Source organism: Patagioenas fasciata, chromosome 13 (assembly GCF_037038585.1).
Source record: "Patagioenas fasciata isolate bPatFas1 chromosome 13, bPatFas1.hap1, whole genome shotgun sequence".
In the NCBI taxonomy this organism is placed as follows: domain Eukaryota; kingdom Metazoa; phylum Chordata; class Aves; order Columbiformes; family Columbidae; genus Patagioenas; species Patagioenas fasciata.
In genome coordinates this window covers 8,608,141-8,630,490 of record NC_092532.1, presented here as the reverse complement: position 1 = coordinate 8,630,490, position 22,350 = coordinate 8,608,141, and the positions used below count along the sequence as shown (strand labels likewise).

Sequence of the window (22,350 nt, the reverse complement as noted above, 5' to 3'; positions counted from 1 at the left end):
ACGTCGTGTGTTGGTACTGGCACGTGCACAGAGGGCACATGGGGCTGGACCTTCCTGGGGCGTTTCCATGCAGCCGGTGTATCGGTTACCAGGGCGTGCGTGTGAGGGGAGAGGAGCTCAGCTCAGAGAGAAAAATTGCCAAGCATTGTTGGTGCTGGAGGCTTGGGTTCCAGTTCAGCTTTTCTTCATGTTCATAATGGGCTTGTGCCCATTTCCTTGCACCGCTCCTCCTGTGCCCGGAGAGCGTGCAGCCACAGCAGAGTCTCCAGCGTGTGGGCCGTGCCAAGGGCTGTGCTGTGCCAAGGGCTGGGGCTCTGCCCAGGGCTGTCCTGTGCCGAGGACTCGGGCGCTGGGAGAGCTCGTGGAGGGGGAGAACCGCGCAGGGTGTTGCACGTGTACTGTGCCAGCACTCTTGTTCAGTCTTTAATATACAGAGTAATGTAAAAGCAATACTAAAATGCACCTCAGTTGTTTTTAGGTTTTTGTTTTCTCATGTTTAGTGGGAAAGCTATCTGTAAATTCCTCAGCATTTTAACAGGGATGTATCTGTAAGAATCTGTAGCTTGAGAATTGTGCGTTTCCAATTTTTAATCAAGAAACAGTGTACAGGCTTGTGAAAAAGTGTGCAAACTACTTCTCAGGCTCTGTTCCAGGCTGATCCTCTTGGGTAGAGCTGACGAGCCGCAGTTGTTCAGCCTTTGCTGCAGAGGCCGGGCTGGGTGATGGAATGGTTCCTTCAGGCCTTGCTTGCTGAAGGCACCTCCTTGTCCTCATTTACCCAGGTGGTTAAAACCTCGCCTGCAAGCACATGGCAGGGTGCCTGATGCTTCTCCCTGCCTGGTAGGGAAGGGATGTGGCGATGAGGAAGACAGTTTGTAAATTAGGGACTTGTTTTGTAAATTAGTTCATCCTTTGTCTGACTTGCAAAGCTGGTACCTCTGCTTTGCGGCTGCACAGAGGGGAGAGCAGGAGAAAGGAAGGAGCTGTTGAAGGATGTGGTTCAAAGGAGACAGCTGAGGTGAAGCTTCCCAGGTGACGTTTCTTGGCCTCTATCTGTTAGGGATCTGGACATGCATGGCTGTAAGGTCATGGAATAGTGGCCTGTGAAAGGCCTCACTGAAGGATCATCCTCCTTGTGGCTGTGTTACAAGGCACACGCTGGCGTTGAATGCAGTGCTACAGCAGTTCCACTCTGCTTAGGGGAGAGAACAGGAAAAGAAGGGAAAGGCGTTTCAGACAGAAGCCTTTCCATGGTCCGGGAGGAGTGGCTGCAGAAGGCCGGTGCTGGCCCGGGCTGCTCCAGCGTTTTGAGGTGGTTCAGGGGCATTTCTGCCCAGGGCAGAACATGTGGCTGGGGCCAGGCCCTCCAGTGCGTGGGGCCAGCTCAGTGCAGCAACCACCAGCCACGGCAGCCCGGGGTGGCTATGGGCTGTGATAGGAGATTGTGATGGAAAGCGATACCTCCCTGTAGCTGAAACTCTTTCGTTTCCCCCTTCTTTTCATGTGGCCTTTTCTACAAACCTTTGAAGAAGGCCTTCTTAGTTAAGCCTTCCCAATTGGGGTTTTGCTTTTGAAGGAAAAATAAGGAACAACTTTCTCATTTAACATCTGTTCTGGCTCTTTTTAACTCACTTGCTATTTACAATATTAAATTTTCTCTTAAACTTCTGCTCATGCTGTCTTATGCATTGCCCCCTTAATTGCCTCAACCAAAAAAAAAAATTCATATTGCTGTTTTTGTGGTGGTGTTACTAACTCAAGATTTTCTGTGTGATGAGCAATCGGGCTGCCTAAGTAGTGGGATCTACTGATCTTGTCTGTGTGTTAGAATTGAATCAGTTATTTTGTGGTGATTTTTCTTAAAGCTCTTCTGGGCTCTGTGCTGGCGTGGTTCTTCTCTTTGGTCTTTAGCTTCAAAAATGGACCGTTGATTTCTGGAGAAAGTTGTATTTGTTCCCCGCCATTCCTCAGCAGGTGCTGAGCAGGGAGGTGTCCTGCGCCATTCCTGCGGAGCAGCACATTCACAGAAGCTTTCCTGGCTGATGGTCACCCTTAGACCCTACTTGAATCTGGCCCCAGTCTCCAGGGCTTGGTTTGTGCTTTCAGACCCCTCCAGTCCGCCAGAGCCGCAGCGACAGGCAGCTGGAGGTGGGTGGGACAACCTCGGGTGGCCCTGGGTCTCTTGGCGAAGGGTCTGTGGGGTCTGGCCCTGAGCCTCCCTGCAGTGTGGCTGCCGGCTTCCAGTGGGACAAAGGAGCCTTTTCTCCCCCTTCTTCTTCTGCGCTTACTGCCTCTCATGTGGGGCCGGGTACCTTCAGCCCTGGGGAAGGATCTCCTGCCAGTGCAGAGGCTGTAGGAGAAGGCATGGTCTCCTCTACACGCAGGTTTAGGAGGCCCCAGGGAGCGTTTAGGCTTTCCTGTGTAATTGCTAGTGGTACATATGTCTGGTGTGGAGCAGGTGTGTCAGAATATCCACAGGTGATCGGTGAGATATCAGAGTTGAGGAAGTAAAATCAAACATGCAAATTCTGCTAAAATACTTCTGCTCTGAGCATGTGCAGGATATGGTTAAAGTTGGGCCAGCGTGTCCTGGGTTTTCAGGGAAACTGTTGGAGAGTAAATGTATCTTCATTGACTTGTGATAAGTTACATGTCTTGAAAAAGGTTCGTGTTGTTGCAGATTATTTTATGACTGAGAGATTTTTTTTTTCCATTTAGTAAAGGTGACCTGTCTGACTTCTGCTGCCTTCAGAAGTGTTGACCATGGTCGTTGTACACACACAGCAATGTTCTGTTCTGCTGTACCATGCTGGCATGGTTAGCAGTTGAGAATGACTTAGGCGAGAATTTCACGTGTCTTTTGTGTTTTGAACCTTGACAAAAAGAAAGAAATAAGCTACCTTTAGAAGTGGAGACTGGATTTCAAGCCTCCTGTTCAGATTGCTTATGATGTAGAAGTGGGGGATTTCTCATGTCATTCTCTTCCAACTCCTTCTTTGCTGACACCAGCGGACAGGTTAGTTCAGTTGTTGAACAGGTTTCTTTCTTTTCCATCTATCAGTTTTACTTATTAGTGATTTTACTTATTACTTCTTTGAGAAAACCTTCAAAGAGCGAGAAATTATTTGTACTTTGACACTTGGTGTCTTTATCAGTTCCTCAGTTGACTTTCTTGTCAACCAGAAAGGTTTGTGCGTGCTGTTTTGCAGAGGTTTGTTTGTGCATCTGCCGGCCAGAGTTCAGGCTTTAGTCTGGGCTGTGCTGGTCTAAGTCTATGCAGTCCGTTTCCATCAGCAGACCTGGTTTAACAGGAGCACGGGTAATCCACTTGTCTTTGTGCCACACATACAGCATAGCTTTCCTGTGGGACTCTTACAAGTTCACTTTTCGCAGATTCAGGCTCGGTGTATATATCTTCACTTGATTTCCTTCTTTTTGTTCAATCTTTCTTCACCCGTCCCAGCTGAGGTGTGGCTGCTGGGGATGCGGAGTGGTTCATCCCTAAAGTGCTGGTCTTATGGAGATTTCTCTGTTGCTGTAAAAGCAGTGATTTAAGTGTTTCCAGTGGCAGAAGTCCGTGAGATCTCCAAGACATTTCTGTATTGGACAATTAAGCTGTAGATTTACTGCCAGGATTTAGTTGGAAGGGTGAGCCGGGCCGTGTATGTGACCCTGGGCGAACACGCTGCTCGCTGCTGCTGCCACCGTGGCCGTTCTGACCCTGCTGACACAGGCAGGTCTGAATGTGCACAGACCATGTTGTCATCTTATCGGGGAAAACACTCAGCTCGATGGATCACAGACCTCACCAAGGGCGGAATAAGCCCCTGCAGTTGTGAGGCTCATTTTTAGGTTCTCTCACAGGGAAAGCATTGCCCTGTTGGAGGGGAGGTGCGGAGGAGGCTGCGTTCAGACCTGGCTGTGAGAGCGGGATCTATTTTACAGCTTAGTCCCATTCTCTCTCTCTAAGGGGCTTCTGGCCATTTGGCTGGGCATGGGAAAGTCCTACGAAGTCTTGCCTGGGAAACGTTCTGTGCTGGCTGCGTCGGGGAGCTGACTGAGCCCTCACCTGCTGGAAAGCAGCCCCGTGTTTCTGGGGTTGGGAGCCAGCGCTGTCACCCTGGGGCTCTTGGAGCAAGTCCCAGCCTCCATCTGTTCCATCTCCTCTCGCTCCACCATGCACCTTCCCTTGCCTGGAGCTAAAACAAGGAGCCAAGAATTAATTGGTTTGTGTTTCCTTTTTTCCCCCTTGTTGCATTGTGGTCTGATTGGTATCTGGGCTCCTTGGACACTGGAGGTGTTTGCTTCCCCTCCTCCAGAGACGTGGGAGAGCTGAGGGAACGCTGAACGCAGGGCGAGGAGAGGGGTCCTGTCCGTCTGTGCTGCTGCTGGGCTCCCGCGGCAGGAGGAACGGCGGTGCGGGCGGTGGCGGTGCTGGCGATGGTGGTGCTGGCATGGCTGGCATGCACTCACCTGCCAGGCCAGGCAAGGTGGAGGAACTGCTGTTGGGCTGAAGAGAATTTCAGTCTTACTGTCCTTCGCTAGTTTTGGACAGTGAAAGTAGTGGCATGGGAATCCTTACTGGATTGCACATGCCGGATAGAAGAAATGCTGTTCTCAAGTGCAGATGTCCCACGGTGGAGCCAGGAAGGGCAGGGGCTCAGGGGCCGGGCGCCCCCGCGCTCCTCTGGCTCCAGAACGGGCCCAGGGATCTGCTGGTGTTTGTGTCCATTACTGTGGGCTACAAACTACGTAATATCCCACCTTTGGAGGTGGAGTAAACTTTCCTAGACAGGAAGCGTAAACAAAGGTTAAATAAAGTTTGTTTCACAGCTACCAAGGAATTTCATTGATACGGATTTTAACTCGGTGTTCACGATAGGGCTGCGAGAGGAGAGAAAGTCACTGTAAGGTGTGAGGAAGATGGAACATGCGAAGACGAACAGGGAGGACCGGATAACTTCGAGAATTACGAATATGAGTGGAGATGATGATATTAGTGTTATTTTAAGCCTTGTCATTCTGTAGGCTTCAGGATTTTCAAAACAATTCTGGAATACTCAGTCATGTGTTCCAAATACAACTTGGAATTGTGGTAAATCAGTGTTGTTGGGCAGCTGTGGCTTTGGTGGCACTTAACGGGAGCCAAGGAACTGAGGGAAAGACCAGAAGGTGCCTCTCGGGTTCAGCCCATTGTAACAGTGCAGTGAAAGCCATTAATTATGTTGGTAACTTCGTTAGTTCTTCACTGGTTGACTTTATTGTGTGTGTGAACCGCTGTAAAATTGTGGTCCTGTACTCTGATGAGGGGACTGGTTTTGGAGATGACGCGGGGGAGGCCCCTTGGTCACCTTTCTGTAGGGGTCCTGCCCTGCTGGGGTGGGGGGTGCTGCGGTGCGGGGTCGCGAGGGGCTGGTGGGTCCGGGAGCAGCGTGGGGTGCAATCAGCCCTGCTGGAGCAGGCAGGGGGGCCATGGATGTGGTTTTGATCAGTGCAGAATGAAAAGTTGTGGAACTTTGTGGCTTGTTTCTAATTAAAGTCTTGAATCCTGGTCGCTATGTGCGGGCGCTGGGAGGTGGCAGTGGGACAGCCCTTCCTCACCGCATCCTTCCCACGGTCACCTCTGGCTTTCTGCTTGGTTCAGAACGGCCGAGACTGCATCTTGGGGCTTTTTGTGGGTGTTTCTCGTTACTGATGTTTCAGAGAAGCCCTTGATCAGGAGTCCATGTTTTTAGTAATTATGCTTTGTATGGACTTATTTTCTTATGCATTTAATAGGGCTCTGTCTTTTCAGCTTGTACTTGGCCTGAACTCTTGAGCAAATTAAATCATGTCAGGGGCCTTCCACAAGTGAGATGGGCATGAAAATCTTTGATATTTCTCAGGGCAATTATTGTGACCAGGTGAGGAAGAGGGGGCCGTTCAGCTGGCGGTGCAGGGCAGAAGCGTTCAGACCCCTTCATTAGCAATGCTCAAGTTCAGCATTTCAAGTTCTGACTTCAGTAGCCCGCTCATGCAGCAGGAATGCCAGGGTGACCTGCGGGCTTTGAGCAGCGCCTGGAGATGCTCCTTGAAGGGAGCTCTGTTTAACCAGGTGCTTGCCTTTAGCTCTGCTGAGAAACTCATTTCTGAAGATGAGAAAAAATTCCCTTAGTGCACCTTTTAATTGTTCATTTAGGAGCAGAACTTTCCTCCAGCTGGGAGGGCTTAAAGCTGTTGTAAAGTGCTAATTAAAAGTAATAGTGATAATGAAAACAGATGTTTTCAAGAAAAGTGAGTGGGGTTGGGGCACCGCTCTGCTGTCCCTGGCATCTCTGCAGCAGAGCAAGGTACTGTCCTCTGTGCTGTGGTTGCAGGAGGATTTGGGCACGGGGTGGCTCGTTCCGCTGTGACAGGGATGGCTCCTGAGGGAGCACAGAGGTGCCCTGTGGAGCTTGCACAGTGCTTGTGCTGCCGTTCGGTGCCCGGGGAGGGGTGGGTGTGTGACGGTAGAGCTGGGGCTGGGGGCGCCGTGGGGCTGGGCCAGGAGCTGCAGCCCGGCTGCCATGGGATGGTCCAGCATTGCTGAAGCCTCCAGGTGCTCTTGCAGAACGAAGATGAATCGTGCTGAAAGCAATGAGGTGCAGGCGCCGCTTCATCTACAGCAGGGTCAGTTGAGCACTTGAGTCCTGCGTGCCCCAGTGGCTTCCAGTAGCTCGGCTCTGTCGCTACCACAGTCGTGCTGGGAACCATGGGGTTTGCTGGGGAAAAAAGCAGTGGGGAAGGAAAAATAACCCATCCCATCTCTTGGAGCTATATCCTCTTTCTGAGCTGTAGTTTGTTAGGAACCAGGAAGGAGCTGTTATTTAACTGAGAAGGTTTTGAGTCTCTCTTTCACCCGTTCTTGTTTTTTTCTATGAGCCAAGTGTTATGCACGTAGGTTACAATCCCCAGCAGTCTTCTCTGGGGAGTCTTTGTTGTCCTGGTCCACCATGGTCAGCAACTGCCGTTGCTGTTATGGCACTAATTAGCATGCCCGGTACTAAAGCGGTTTACATGGGGAGCTCGGAGTTACTCAGTAAGGTTAGTCTCTGGCTTAAGAGGCTTTCTGCGGTAGCTTTCTGAGCACAGAGGTATTAACAACACAGAAGACAGAGAAGACCACTTGAAATTTCATTGACCCTTTTTGGCTGCTGTGTTAGGGGTTTTGTTTTGTGTTTCCAGGATTGATCTGTCTCTCCCATTGCCTGGCTGTGAGTGGTGACCTTTCCTGGCCCCCGTGGGAAGGTGTGGGTGTATGAAGGACAGGCTGACTACTCAGGACTCCTCTTCAGGACCATTATTTGACTTGTCCTCTTGTGCTGCACAAACAGCCTTTCTCACTACTAGAAAGCTGATGTATTCTGTATTCCATAGGTGAATGGAGGGTCACCAGCAGGGTTGATGGAGGGATGAGAGGGCGGTGAGGATGCATAAGGTTTTGTCTTTGACTTGGCTTGAGAATCCTCTGCAGACCATGCTTGTGGAGGACGGGGGGAGCCTTTGGAAGGGGGAGGCACCACGGAGTAGGGAGGTTATTGGGATGCTGATGGGAGAAAGCGTGAAGAGGAGAGGGAAGAGGAGGAAGGGGCTAGAGCGTTAGCCAGAAGCACCACCGATGGTCTGATCAAGGTTGAGGTCAGCCCATAGTAAGATTCCTTTGACTGGTGTAAAGTTTATTTTGTAAACATCAACTGTGATTACTGAGAGAAAGTGACCCAGATTGCGGGAACGCAGCCAGCCAAAACGGAGAGTCCTGCACCAGCGCTGCTGCACTCGTGGCAGATGGTCCTTCGGGTTAATGCTGAGATGAAGCTGTCAAAGCCTTGGCCATACTGGGGGATAATGGGACCCATAGTCCATAATTAGTGCCCACAGAGCTGCTGACAGAGCCTAGAGCTTCAGCCCTTGTTAAACTCATTTTCAGCTGTCATTTGGCAGTGGTGGCAACATGGAGCCCAGCTATGTTCGAGTTTCCATTCCTGCTCCTGCTGATGGAGAAGTAATAGCTGCTTTTGCCAGCGTCGATGTAATCTGGCAGTTTGCATTTTGCTTACCTTCTGAAAGCCAGCTGATGCCTATTACTGCATTTAATTCAAAAGAAACTTTTTGTGTTGTCTGGCTGTATGCTCGTAGATCCGCTGCTCATCTTGTGGGCAGCCAGTGGCAGGTGACAAGTGGCTCTATGTCACTTGCATGGAGCACGTGCACCCAGTGGTACGCAGAAGTGAATCTCCCAAACCGTGAGACCACGACATGGGGCATATGTGTGATAAATAATCCCTGAACTGTGTCTAGTAACGTGACCTCCATCCAGGCGATAGCGTGGAGGTGCCTGGGGTTGCTGCTTGGGCATGGCGGAGCGGGGAGGACCCTCACCGAGGTTCCGAGAGGCTTCAGGAAGAAGATTATGTCCTGGCAATTCTTATTTTTGTAAAAAGCTCAAGACGGCACTAGGAGCATCTTGCAGGCACCCTGCAATTATCATAATAAACAGTTTTATCATCTGCTTGGCAATCAATAATGTGGCTTATGCTGCTTTAGTATCTCAGTGGTATTGATTACCTTAACAACTGTGCTGCGGTCAGTGTCTGTTAACCCTTGCTCTGCTGCGGGGCTGCTCCGTCCTGCAGCCGGCACAGGACTCACTTCCAACCCCGGCACGTGCCAAAATGAAACAGCAAACAACCGGCTTCTCATCAGGGAGGCTCAATGGTAGGATTTTAATCCAGGAACATGGAATCTAGTGCATGTTCTGGATATGTGGTATTTTAAAACAGAAGGATTGAAATGCGGTTCTGGGTTTGGGCTCAGAGGAGTTTGGGCTGTCACGGTGTGTGCAGGGCTGTCAGGAGGGTCCCTGAGCCCCGACCAGGCAGCAGCAGGGCTGCTCTGCTCCCCTGCGCCCAGTGTTGTGCTTTACCGGGGCCTGGGCTCCAGCAGCAGCGTGTGCTGGACATGGGTCCCCGCACTGTCCCGTGGGGCTGCCCGGGCGCTGATGGCACCTCCCAGCTTGTGGGGCTGCGGCACCGGCCATGGGCACCAACCGGCTGGGGAGCCATGCGCTGCTGCCGGCACCAGGGACTTGGTTTGAGCTCAGCGAGCCCGTGGCGCTGCTCTGGTGGCAGTGACGCTGCCGGCACAGCGCTCGGTGATCAACAAGATCAGGTTAGTGGTTGACTCCATTTTGGGAGGAAGAAAGATGGCTCGCTGTCAGCATCCAGGTGGGACTTTAAGCAAAGACAGGACTTTCTGGGATTTGGGTGTGCTGAGATAGTTGGGTCTTGTGGTCCAGTGTTTCTCCTAATGGAACTTCCCATCATTTACTGCCCTGCTGATTTCTGATCAATGAAAATAAAATTCTGTTGCCTCCTGAGAGGCTCCGTGTATGGCTGCAGCCTCCAGCTGTGTCAGTTCCGGTAAGATAATCTCATCAGGCGTGCAAGAGGGTAATAGGAAATAAAAATAAAACCCACAATTAGCAAGAGGCTGAGCAGCAGAGTAACACTTTCGGTCCTGGAGGTCTGCACAAGTGTGTGTGGCAACTTCCTTCCCTATCTCGAAAGGTGCCTGCGTGGTGCCATCCTCGCTAAGTTCGGGGATCTGTACAGATCCGCCGCATGTGCTTTGAAACCTGTATTTATCTGCATCTATGTCAGCTCTCCCTGGGGAGCTGGTTAAACTTTCACAAGAGCTGTGTTTGTTCTGAAGTGGAGCAGGGATAGAGCGGCTGCATACGGGGACCGGGAGAGCATGAACTTGAGACTTTGAGCTGTCGGACGGTGTGTAGTTATTGACTGCAGTTGCCTGCTGCAATCAGAAGGGTTTATTTGGACCAGATTAAATACTTAGACTGTATCTGAAGTCTAGAGCATGGCACTGTTTTCGTAGTCAATGAGTGTGCAGATGCTCTACAGGGTGTTTCAAAAAGATGGACTCAATTTAAATTGCAATTCAGCAAGAAACTGGGTCCATCTTCTTGAAACACTTTGTGTTTACAGGAGCATGGGACCTCTTGGACCCGCTAAAATTTGCCTAAAAGGCACTCCAATTGGGAAGATTTCCCAGCCATGCTGGCAGGTTTCTTCACCTGTCTCAGAGTTCTGGGTTTCTTAGGTTATCTTCCCACAATAAAAGGTACTGGGAAAATTTACTCCCTATCAAAACACTAATAGCTGCTCTGGGCACACGTGCTGGTGACCTTTGCAATGGGGCTTTGCAACACCAGTGTGCCGTTCAGAGCCAACATGTCAGCCAGCCGTGGAGTTTGTCTGAGGAGCCGGCAGAGCGGTCACTGCGTGGCCCGGTGCCGCCGAGCCTGCCCGCCTTGTCCAAAGCGTGGGAAGGGGCGACCGAGCCCAGGACCAGGCCGTGCCTCGGTTTCCTGACAAGGACTGGATGTGAACCCTGGCAGAGATCTGTCAGACTTGTGAATCTCTTACCCTCTGCTTGGCCCTTGACACCGCTCTGGAACACGCGTGTTGTTTGGGTAAATGAGTAGAAAGGAAAAGCTTGCAGACTGGAGCGGGGAGGCCCTGAGCTCTAGGGAGACATAGGGGACCATGGAGCCTGTGTGTTGGGACAAGGCAGTTTGTCCTTGGCAGGTCCTTGGTTAGTTTTGGAGTTAGGTCAGCAACAGTGCACTGAAAATGCAAACCAGATGCAAATACAGTTATTTATGCAGGAATATAGGCTGGAAAAAACTGTTAGGAAATACTGGGTTTTAAGAGCAAAGGGTGAATTGCGCAACTACAGAATCGTGGAATGTCTGATGTTTTGAAACAAAATCGGAAACTTCTGTGGTGTCCTGCACAAGAGGAGAGTTTGTGCAGGACCTGGATCCATGTCCTGCAGCATGTAAATGTCACCTATGAACTAAGCAAGCACTTTGTTTTGTAGAGAGAAACGTGACTTAAGGCAGTTTACCTATGCTACAAAACACCTGCAGTGCAGAGTCTCTCTGGGGGAATAATGCTCTTTTCCCCAGCAGCTTGCTGAAACCCTCTGGCACTCCTGGATTACACAGCTCTCAATGGCAGCAGGTTGATGATTACATAAATATTTTCCTGTGTAGTACAGTAGCTGGCTCAAAGGGGTCAGCAAACTTGGAATAATAGTTCATAACAAAATGTTTTCTGAAAAGCTGCCTGAATCTTGTAGTACTCTTATTGGCTCAATTTGAGCTGAAGGACAGAGGAAAAAAATGCAGATAATGTAGAAGGTTCACCTTTTCAAGGAGACCCTTTCTCTTAGTTCCGTGCTGAGTGCTTGAGCCCTGCAGCTTTCAGTCCTGTTTTGTTCAGCGTTTCCTTTGCTTCCTGCTGCTTGAAAAGCTGTTTATGCTAATGATGCTGTGAAGATCTGAGGACCCGGCTGTGCTGGGAGCCGGTGTCTGGGAGGACTCGCGTTTCCCGAGCTGTCAGCCTGCCGGCCCCACGGTGCAGCGCCCGCCAGGGACCAGCGCTCCATGGCATTGTCTCGCTGGGAGAAGATCATCCTGTCCTTGGGAGCTGCCTGGTGGATCTCCCCGCAGACCACTCTGTGCTGCCGTGTCCTCTTCTGGAACCTTGTGCCCTTCGAGACCCATTGGCTAGAACCCCTCATGGGAAGAGACGTGGTGTTCACAGGGGCTTCCACAGAGGCGCGTGAATTCACCCAAAGGGCTGTCGGGCACTGGAACAGGCTGCCCAGGGCAGTGGTGGGGTCACCATCCCTGGAGGGGTTCAAACATGGGTAGACGTGGCACTCAGGGACATGGTGTAGTGGTGGACTTGGTAGTGTTGGGTTAAAAGTTGGACTCGATGATCTTAAGGGTCTTTTCCAACTGAAGTGATCCTATGATTCTACAAATTCTTGGCTTTACCAGGATAAGAGACCAGTTCCTGATGACTTGCAGCCCCAGGACTCTGGTCAGCTGTGCTGGAGCCGTGGATCAAGGTTGGCTGGCTCCGTTCTCCAGCAGCAGACAGGTCTTGCTCGCTGGCTCCAGTCCTGGTATGGGGGCACTGGATGTGGCCACGGGTGCCACTGAAACCAGCAACCGGGCACTGAGCCCTGTGTGGACACACAGCCAAGTCCAGCCTGAGCCTGGGCTTTTAGTTGGTAAAGCCTGACTACAGAGGGGCAGCAGGGCTGGATCGAGAGCTTGTTCAGGGGTTGGCAAGACTGATATCTCGTTATGAATACTCAGCAAACCACAGTGTTGACGAGGCAACTCCGCTGTGAGCAGGTGTGTGGCAAAACACAACTTGGTTGTGCTTGGAAAGGAGCAAGATGTGACTTGTTATGTGAAAGAAGAAAACTAGTTTATAATTTCTTCTTTAAAATGTTGAACTTGGCAAGTGAATGTCAGTATTTCAGGGTGGGTTTTGTTGTTGTTTTGTTTTGTTTTTGTTAGGAGTGGCTAAGAATAATCTCAAGGCACTGACCTTGTAAAATGTTGGTGGAAACCCACTACTAGAAATCCTTCTTCGAGCCATGCCTCCATGGGCACTATTATGCTTAAATTTTGGCTCATAAGTACCATTTTATCCTAATAGTCCAAGTCCTGTTGCAGAATCCTCAGCACTTGTTTTCATAGTAAGAACACCTGCCAGCCTTTCTGGCACCTTAATGAATGGGCAAGAGCTGAAATTTGTATCATCTGTTTAAGTTACAAGATAAAAGCATTTTATGAAACTGTGAATTGAAACTATCTCTGTGTTGCTACTGAGCTTGAGTATCCAGCCCTTGCTGCTTAGGGAATTTAAAAAGATCTTTCTATTCTAGGAAGTGACTTTCCACATATTTGTGTGATAACAGCTGCTGTATAAATCTCGTGAAGTGACAACATGCTCATGCAGCCTTATTCTACCCTCTTATGTGACCATCCAGCTTAATAAGTGAGTCAGTGTGTGATCATGTAATTAAAAACACTATCATAATGCACATGCATAAAGGAGCAAAATTAAATTTGCTTTGGCAACATACATTCTATTCTTCCTTAATTTTTGAATTCTCAATACTAGGTAATGATTTTTCATTTTGTCTTTCCATATGCAATTTCCTAACTGTTATGAGAGTGATTTTTAGCACGCCGGGTGCTGGGTAGCGACAGAAGCAGCTTTGCAGATCAGGGTCCGTTGTGTCCCTGCTGCAGACAGACGCAGCCATTGCCTCGTGTCCCTCCCAGCCCTCGGGAGTGTTGAACGTATCTGCTCCTGGGGATCAGGAAACCTGCCTGGCTGCTCGGTCACCTGTGGTATGGCCACAGGTTTGAGACTGGAACAAGTGTCATCAAGTGCCATTCCTGAGACAGGAGCCTCTTGGCTGACCTGGAGCTTCACCTGTTCGGGCTCCATCTTCCTGAGGACACTGTTGAAGGCTGATCTGTGTTAGGAGAGACTTGCAGGGCATCCTGGCCCGCTTGGTCCTTGGCTGCCTTTGTCCTCCCACCTCTGTCCCTCTCCACTTGCCTCTGAATCCCCTGCACCGGAGCTGATCTTGGCTGGTCTCAGCCTGCATTTATGGTGTTGATTTATAGAGCTTCTGTTGGCACAACAGGTAGGTGTGTGTTTCCAAAGTTTAGAGGCCGTTGTGCAGTTTTTTCCAACAGGAACCACTCCAGTTCAGTTGCTGACTGCACGTGCTTGAGTGAGCCGTGTCTTTTGTGGGGTCACAGCAGAGCTCTTGGAGCCGGAGCTGCCACTGGCCAGGGCGCTGTGCAGGAGCGGAGCTGCTCAGTGCCATGCTGGGCGCAGAGCCGCTCGGTGCTGTGCCGGGAGCTGCTCTCTGCCGTCTGCTGCAGGAGCAGCTGGGGGTTGCCTGGTGGGGGCTGCCAGGGGAATGGCTGTGGGTGTCATGCGTCTGCTTGTATCTTCTCTCTGTCCTCAGTGCCCTTTTTTCATGGTGCCATGTGGGTCATTAGCTGAGGGAACAGTTTCTCACTGTCTCTTTCTCCTTTTGTTTTCCTCCTTCCTCATTGCTTCCAGTCTTGGTTTACTGCCAAACAGCCTCTTGTGAAAGGGCCGCCTAATTAACCCTGTGCTAATTAACAATTTAAAATTACACAGCACGGCTGTTCATATTTAATTCTCGAGAAGCCTGGGCAACAGCAGGGACCCCTCCTCCCTCCCTCCTGCCGCCTGCGCTGCTGCACCTCCCAGGGGAGGCAGCAGCCTGGGGCCGGGCTGCCCTGAGCCCCCAGCACCGGGTGCAGGGCTGTGGGAGCACTGGCTGCCGTGGCCCTGCAAGTGTTGCTGAAGGTGGCACTTCTGTCCCTTTGAGGACAGGGCCAGCAGCTGGAAGGAGGTGATTTGACTCCACTCATGTTGAGGGCAGAGTGTGGCTGCAGAGCACCAGCCATGGTTAGGAGCTCTGGATGAAAGGATGGAGCATGCAGAGCAGTGCTTTCCTTTGCCCTGGGCCGCCCAGCTGTGGCTCAGCTCTGGGCACCGTCGCTGCTGCTCCTGCCCTGGCTGAGCTCTTGTGCCCCACAGCGCTGCCCCTGCAGCTCCCGGACCTGCTCCGAGAGGCTGCGAGATGCAGCCAGGGAGCCGGGGCTCCGAGCGGTGGTGGTGAAACAGAGGTGGAGTAGCGGTGGGGTGCGAGGCCAGAGGAGGGACTGGGAGAGCCCTTTGCTGTCACTGGGAGCCTGAGGAGTTCCCAGCGCTCAGGCTGTTCTCTCTGTAGCTGGAGTTCATTGATTTTACGGGAAACCATGTTTACAGACAGAGTGCTGATCGACCTGACGAGTTGACTTCTGCCTCCTTAAGTAAGAACTACCTTTTGGTATTGACTGGCTGATAAACAGAGCGGCGAGGGCAGGGGAGGGAGGGGACGGAGGTGTGGATGCACAGCATGAGCTCCTGGTCCCATGCGTATCACTTGGGGATGGTCTGGGATGGAGGAAGACGTGAGGCCTGTAATAGCAAACTAATAACTATGATACTAATAACCACATCATACTCTTGCTTAGAGTCTGGTTTGTTTTATTGAGGAGATTGCTCTTTCCAGTGTAAAGAGATGATATCTGCAGTTCATGTGTGAATAGAAACAAATATTTCTGTGCCTCCTCCTCCCTCAGTGTTGTTCTTCAGGAACAGCTCTGGTGGTGGCCTGGCCAGGGTTTTGCAGGGCCCCAGCCGTGTCCAGGGCCTCAGGCAGGTCAGGTTTTGGCTCTGGGTTTTCCCACCTGCGCTGGAGCGGCTGCTCCATGTCGAGGAAAGGGAGAGAAGATTCCTGTGGGGTAGCACCTCCTGAGCTGGTTAACTCAGAGTGAGTAGGGGGAGAGATGTTAACGCAACCCAAGGCAGAAAAGCCCACCAATTAATTGGTAAGCGCTTGCAGGTTTGCCTTGCCAGGCTGAGAGAAGAGATTGGCTTTCTTGTCAATAAACAAGTCCCCAGTGCAGCATCAAAGCCGCAGTCCTTTATCAATCGCGGCCTCCTCTTCCCGCATGTTCCTGTAACTTACCAAGCATTTATTACATTGATTTTACAATCAGGCTATTAACCCTCCCGCCCCATCAGCCCTGCTAACCCTTTTGGCCCAACTGTCAGTCAGGCATCTTCCTGCCAATCAAGAGTTCTTGATAAGGGGGCTGCGCAGCCCTGCGTTGTGTCCCTTCCAGGCGTGTTTCCTGGAGAGCTGTGCTGGCAAACTGAACGCTTCTGTCTGAAAGCATTTGTGGGGTGGTGGTGTTCCACATCGCGTTCTGAAGCCTGCACAGATACTCCCAAAACTTTCCTTGGCAGAAGTATGAGACTTACGGAGTTCCTTATTTTACTCATTTTTTTTTACCTGATATGAATCAGTTTTTGGATTGCAGTTGTCAATGCAAAAGGTAGCAGTGAGAGGGAGGGAGCATGTCATGTTGTGGGAAGGTGAAAATGCAGCCTCAACACAGAAGGATCTGGGATCAATTTAAAGAAAACGCACAGCTGAGGAGAAATGCTCGGTGGTGCGAGCTGGTGCAAGTGAGAGCTGCTATGGTGCAGTGTCCAAGTGTCGTTTCAGCCAAGGTAAGCAGAACAGGCTGATTAAGAAGACTGAGCCTTTTGGCAACAGGATTACAGTACTCTTCATTCTTATTCCGCTCAGTGCACCAGGTTGTTTTTATTGTGGATCAAATCCCTGTTTATTCCCAGTGTACCCACAGCAGCCATGTATGGCTCAGGGTCCAAGGAAGGTGGGAACTGCAGGCACTGTAAGTTTGTGTGTGAATGCTTTGGATCATTGACCATTGCGCCTCCATGTCCTCCCCTCACCATGCTTGCTTTGGGAATTGTTACTTTCTACCTTCACAGGTCATTGCAAATACTTTTTCTCCAACTTCACCTAAAGTAAAATAGGACACAAACCTGTCCAGGTGCCTTCAAACAGGTGTGGCCGGGATAGCAGTCTGGAGGGCGGCACTATGACGTTGGACTTGCTCTCATCCTGCTCCACCTCTGCTTCCCAGGCCCAGGGTGGTGGGGTGTCGGGGTGTTGCTGCTGTTGCAGGGCAGGGACAGACAGAAGACACGTCCCCCTGGCTGCCCGAGTGCTTTCTGGTGCTGCTGGGGAACTTCTTCTGTCCTTTGCAGCAGGAGGCTCGCCAGGGCAGGGGAAAGGGCACCAGAAGCCAGGAAATAACTACAAGGCGAAAGCACGTAGGGATCGTCTTCCCAAAGAGTGTGCAGGAGGAACCCCCCAAAAGGAACCTGTGGTATTTGGGGGATAGGGCAGAGAGATCAGTTTCTCATCTAGGTGGGTCATATCCATTCTAACACGCTGTTATTAATGTTAATCTGTAATATCACAGAAGTTTTACGTTTCCATTGTAGTGAATGAAGAGGAGCTTGGAAAAAACAAAGGTGTGTAAATGTACATGCATCTGACATGCATTTAAGTACATGCATCTGTCATTGCATGTACTCGCCAGAGCTCCAGCACTGCACTGCTTGGAGTATCTCGTGACCTGAAACAATAACTACCCGGAGGATACTCAGGTAAAAGCATCTTTAAGAAAGCTGTGGTAGATGAGAGCAGTTTAAAGGAAGACTTGAAATAATTTGGATAATTTAAAATATATTATTTAGAATAAATCCCACTGAGTCAGTTTAGGAGTAACATTGTATTGTTGAATCAAAACCTGCCCTGCTCCTCAGAGCTTTATACTGAGTATCAGCAAAATCTCTCCCCAAGCATGTACTCAGTTTTCGAATACTCTGGCAAGCAAGGTGGTGCTGCTGTTTAGTTGGTAAAAGATAAAATGCTGTGGAGAAATATCCTGTGTGCCATTGATGACAGTGGATCTAGAACATGGGTCTCTCATTGTAAAAACATGCAGAAGTTGGCCTCTGCTCATGCAGTTTTTACTCAGCTGTTTTCTGTGAACGTTTTGTATCTGTATACCAAAGGAGATCTGTGGACCACAGGTTAAAAATTACTTTTACAGATGAGGGAAATAGTGCTTTAATTTCTGCTGGTGTTTCCTCCCATGTGGCTTGCGCAGGAGCTCTCTATCTGAAGCAGACTATAGAAATGCTTTTTTACAGACAGGATCATTGGTGGATTTGCAGCTGATCTGGCAATCTCCTGCTGATTGTGGTCTGCATTACAATGGTGCAGCTCCTCAGGCAGAACCACCTAATCCTGTGGGTCTGTAACCTCCCGAAGGCCGCAGGGCCCTGTGGGAGTGTCGGCTGGAGGGTGCTGGGGGCGGCGGGAGCTTGGTGTGCTGAGCTCAGTGTGCCGTACTCGCCTGCCTGGCATCCCGTGGGGGCTCCCGGCTCTCCCTGTGTTTGGTGGAATGGAACTGCTGGGCAGCGTGCCCTTCCTTCTCTCGACCTGCACCGGCTCTTGGCCGGGGCTGTCAGGAATGTCGGTGCAGAGACCGTGCCCCGCTGAGCGCTTCCCTGTCCCCAGAATGGACCCTTCTCACATCTGGAATTTCCTGTTTGGTTTCTCTCTGTTTAAACTCTGTCCAGAACACAGCAATTAAATCTCCTGTGCATACCAAACGCTCTGAAATCTCTGTGAGCTGCTCTGGGTCCCATGCTCTGCCACGGAGCCGCACACGTTATAGCTCTGGTTCTGTGCTCCCTGAAGCACTAGCAGAAGGGAATCACCCAAAAATAACAGCATCTGGCTTTAGGGAGTCACAGAGTACAATTTTCACCAAGTTCCAGAGCTGCAGCACTCTTCATTTGTAGTGTCATAACTCTGTTGCTGTCAAAACCTTTTCTGTTAAATTTTTGTTTGTTTTCTGAAGGTCTGAGTCTTTGGAGGGGCAGTGCAGGTCCTATGATCTTCCTGCCCCCTTCAGGGAAGGTGGTGGGGGAGCTTTTCACCACCTTCCAGTTCCCTTTGATTTGTGTCTTGCATTCCTGCTTCCATTGCGTTTCCAGCGCTTGTTTCCAGCACCATGTTACCCGGGGCCAGGCTGCCGGTTCCTGGAGCCCATCTTGAGGCTCTGGCTCTCACAGCCGCCTGTTTGGTCCTGATGAGTGGGGTCGGCAGCCTTTGCAGCGGGGGTCTTCATGGGAGCTCTCTGTCCTCCCTGACTCACCTGCCTTTCTCCTTCTCTCCCTGCCTGCAGGTCCAAGCCGTACCGGGTGCGATGAGCGCTCCGTGCCGGCCCTGCCATGGAAGGCTGTGACTCGCCTGTCATCCCTGGGAAGGACAATGGGTGCGGCATCCCTCAGCACCAGCAATGGACTGATCTCAACAGCGCCCACCTCCCCGACACAGCCGGCAGCATGGAGCAGCCCGCAACCGAGAGCCGCGGCCCCCTGGACAGCCTGAGGGTCCCTTTCCCCGAGCGCGTCCCCGAGAGCAGCGCCGCGGCCGGCCCCGGCGCCGAGCCCGCCGGCAAGGAGGTGAGCTGCGGCCAGTGCGCCGCCTCCTTCGCCGGCCTGCAGAGCTACATGGAGCACCGCTGCGCCGGCGCCCGCCCGCCCCTGCCGCTCCGGGGGGAGAGCGGGAGCGAGAGCAGCGAGGACGGGGAGGAGGAGAGCGATGTGGAGAACCTGGCTGGCGAGATCGTCTACCAGCCGGATGGCTCAGCCTACATCGTGGAGAGCCTCAGCCAGCTGGCGCAGAGCGGGGCCGGCGGCGCGGCCCTCCCCGCGCTGCTCCCCAACTCTCTGCCCAAGCAGGGAGAGCCCTCCGCCGCCGCTCCCGTCTACCCACAGATCATCAACACCTTCCACATAGCCTCATCCTTCGGGAAGTGGTTTGAGGGCTCAGACCAGGCCTTCCCGAATACCTCAGCCCTGGCGGGCATCAGCCCCGTCCTGCACAGCTTCCGCGTCTTCGATGTGCGACACAAAAGCAACAAGGATTACCTGAACAGCGACGGTTCTGCCAAAAGCTCCTGCGTATCCAAAGATGTTCCCAACAATGTGGACCTGTCCAAATTTGATGGCTTTGTGCTCTACGGGAAGAGGAAGCCCATCCTAATGTGTTTCTTGTGCAAGCTCTCCTTTGGGTATGTCCGCTCGTTCGTGACCCACGCGGTGCACGACCACCGAATGACTCTGAGTGAGGAGGAGCGGAAAATTCTTAGCAATAAGAACATCTCCGCTATCATCCAAGGGATAGGCAAAGACAAGGAACCCCTTGTCAGCTTTCTGGAACCAAAAAACAAAACCTTTCAGCACCCTCTTGTTTCCACAGCTAACCTCATAGGCCCTGGACACAGTTTTTATGGTAAATTCAGTGGCATTCGCATGGAAGGCGAGCAGGCCCTCCAGGCCGGGGCGGCAGGCGGAGCGGAGCCGCCGCCAGCGGGTGTCCTGGCCCCCGGCGCGCTCCTCAACCTGGGCGGGCTGACCAGCTCGGCTCTCAAGACTCCCATTACCTCAGTCCCCCTGGGCCCGCTGGCGTCCAGCCCCACCGCGTCTGCCGAGGGGAAGGACCCGGGGGTGGCGGAGGGGGAGAAGCAGGAGGGGGGTGACCAGGACAGCCTCTCGGAAAAGGCAGAACCAGTTGAGGAGGTGGAGGAGGAAGAAGAGGAGGACGTGGAGGAGGAGGAGGAGGAGGAGGAAGAAGAGGAGGAAGAGGAAGAAGACGAGGATGATGAGGGTTGCAAAGGACTGTTTCCGAGCGAGTTGGAGGATGAACTGGAGGACCGGCCCCAGGAGGATGCTGGGGCTGTGGCAGGTGGCAGCAGCAGCAAAAAGGACCTTGCTCTCTCAAACCAAAGCATTTCTAACTCTCCCTTAATGCCTAACGTGCTCCAGACCCTGTCGCGGGGCACAGCTTCTACTAGTTCTAATTCTGCTTCTTCCTTTGTCTTTGATGGTGCAAACAGGAGGAATCACTTAAGCTTTAACAATGAGGGCGGTGGAGCCAGCGTAGCAGAGGGCAGCAGGAGGCTGGACTTTATAGATGAAAGTGCCAATAAAGACAATGCCACAGCACCAGAACCAAATGAGAGCGCGGAGAGCGAGGACGGGAGCTACATCTCCCATCACCAGCATGCTGGCCCCCTCTGTGAACTTGGGGGTGGGGAGTGCCCCTCGGGGAGTGGCGTGGAGTGCCCAAAGTGCGACACGGTCCTGGGCTCCTCGCGGTCGCTGGGTGGCCACATGACTATGATGCATTCTCGCAACTCGTGTAAGACACTCAAGTGTCCCAAGTGCAATTGGCACTACAAGTACCAGCAGACGCTTGAGGCGCACATGAAGGAGAAACATCCTGAGCCAGGTGGCTCCTGCGTCTACTGCAAAAGCGGACAGCCGCACCCGCGGCTGGCGCGGGGCGAGAGCTACACCTGTGGTTACAAGCCCTTCCGCTGTGAGGTCTGTAACTACTCCACTACTACCAAAGGCAACCTCAGTATTCATATGCAGTCCGACAAGCATCTCAACAACATGCAAAACCTGCAGAACGGAGGGGGAGAGCAAGTCTTCAGCCACACCGCTGGGGCAGCAGCGGCTGCAGCAGCTGCGGCGGCTGCGGCTGCCAACATTGGTAGCACCTGTGGGGCCCCCTCCCCCACCAAACCAAAAACCAAACCTACATGGCGGTGCGAGGTGTGCGACTATGAGACCAACGTAGCTAGAAACCTTCGTATTCACATGACCAGTGAGAAGCACATGCACAACATGATGCTGCTTCAGCAGAACATGTCCCAAATCCAACACAACCGGCACCTGGGCCTCGGCAGCTTGCCGTCCCCTGCCGAGGCCGAGCTCTACCAGTACTACCTGGCGCAGAACATGAACCTTCCCAACCTGAAGATGGACAGCACTTCCTCAGATGCACAGTTCATGATGGGTGGATTCCAGCTCGATCCCACCAATCCCATGGCAACGATGGCTCCATCTCTAGGTGAGGCTGAAGGGTTTTCCACCGTGTCTGTGTGTTAGGGAGGGATTGTGTTTGCGTTACCTCAAAACTCATGTGTGGACAGGGTGCTGCGTGCCAGATCCTTCCATCTCTGCAGCCCCTGGTGCAGCACAGCCACAGTGCAGTGAGTTACCTTTGGGTGGTGATCAAGGATGGAGACCACTCAGTGGAGACATCTCTTCTGCGTTCCCCAGACCGGTTTGTCTCATTCTGGGAAAATACATTACTTTTCTGGTACGTTTTGTATGAATTTTGGTAGGGTGCTAATAAACAGTAGATACTGACTGTTGCTGACATGAATTAAACATTCCTCTTTGTGGAAAGCATCTTTCCTGTAGCATTCCCTAATGATTCTGCCTTGGTTTGGTAGGAGTGTGGGTGGCTTGGCAGGTGCCTTTGTGAGAGGGTCTGGTTGGCTGCTGGTGCTCTCAAAGGCAGATGCTGAGTTGGTTTGTTGCCCTGAAAAGAAAAGGTAAGCACATTTTAAGAGTTGTGATGTATTTGGTTGAAGGAGTGATGTTCCTCTGCTGAAAAGACTGAGCTGAAACCGTTCTTCTGATGCCAGCATGAGATGGAAAATTCGAGGTTTGACCAGATTGGGATTATTAAACTGAAGGGAAATGGCTAGAGAGAGCGAGGAGATTATTTCCCCTCTTCAGATGACAAAAGCACTTAAAAATGAACTACTAAATGCATTTTTCCTGGCAATGAGCATTCATCATGTGCTGAAGTGGCGGTGCACTGGGTGGGACCTGCCGTGGAGCAGAGCAGGGCACCCACCACGCTTCAGACACAGACACCCACTGAAGTTACTGCTGTCTTTCTGTTGGTTTGATGCTGCTGAGAGCTTTCCATGGTGCCTGGAGAAGGTATGTGAGATTTGCCACTTTAGCTTCTTTGCTCTGCCCTGATTTCTCGGTGCAGCGCTCTGCCCTCCCCGGCCGAGCCACCGATGCCGTTGTTACTGCTGCGCTCCATTACTGGTTCGTTGAGCTCATGTGTGTTCTCCTTTCC

General features: G+C 51.8%; 1 protein-coding gene across 5 annotated transcripts in view; it reads left to right on the top strand.

Moving 5' to 3' along the window:
• The window catches only part of ZFHX3 (zinc finger homeobox 3), a 547,783-nt gene that overhangs the window by 433,723 nt on the left and 91,710 nt on the right, over positions 1 to 22,350 (top strand). For 4 of the 5 annotated variants that reach the window (XM_071814502.1, XM_065847943.2, XM_065847947.2 and 1 more), the window contains one exon: positions 18,581 to 21,318. In XM_071814502.1, coding sequence (XP_071670603.1) covers positions 18,627 to 21,318 — 2,692 coding nt within the window. In that variant the 5' untranslated portion in view covers positions 18,581 to 18,626. Of the gene's footprint in view, positions 1 to 16,852; positions 16,989 to 18,580; positions 21,319 to 22,350 lie in introns of those variants that run through there. The other variant, XM_071814504.1, reaches the window with a different exon arrangement.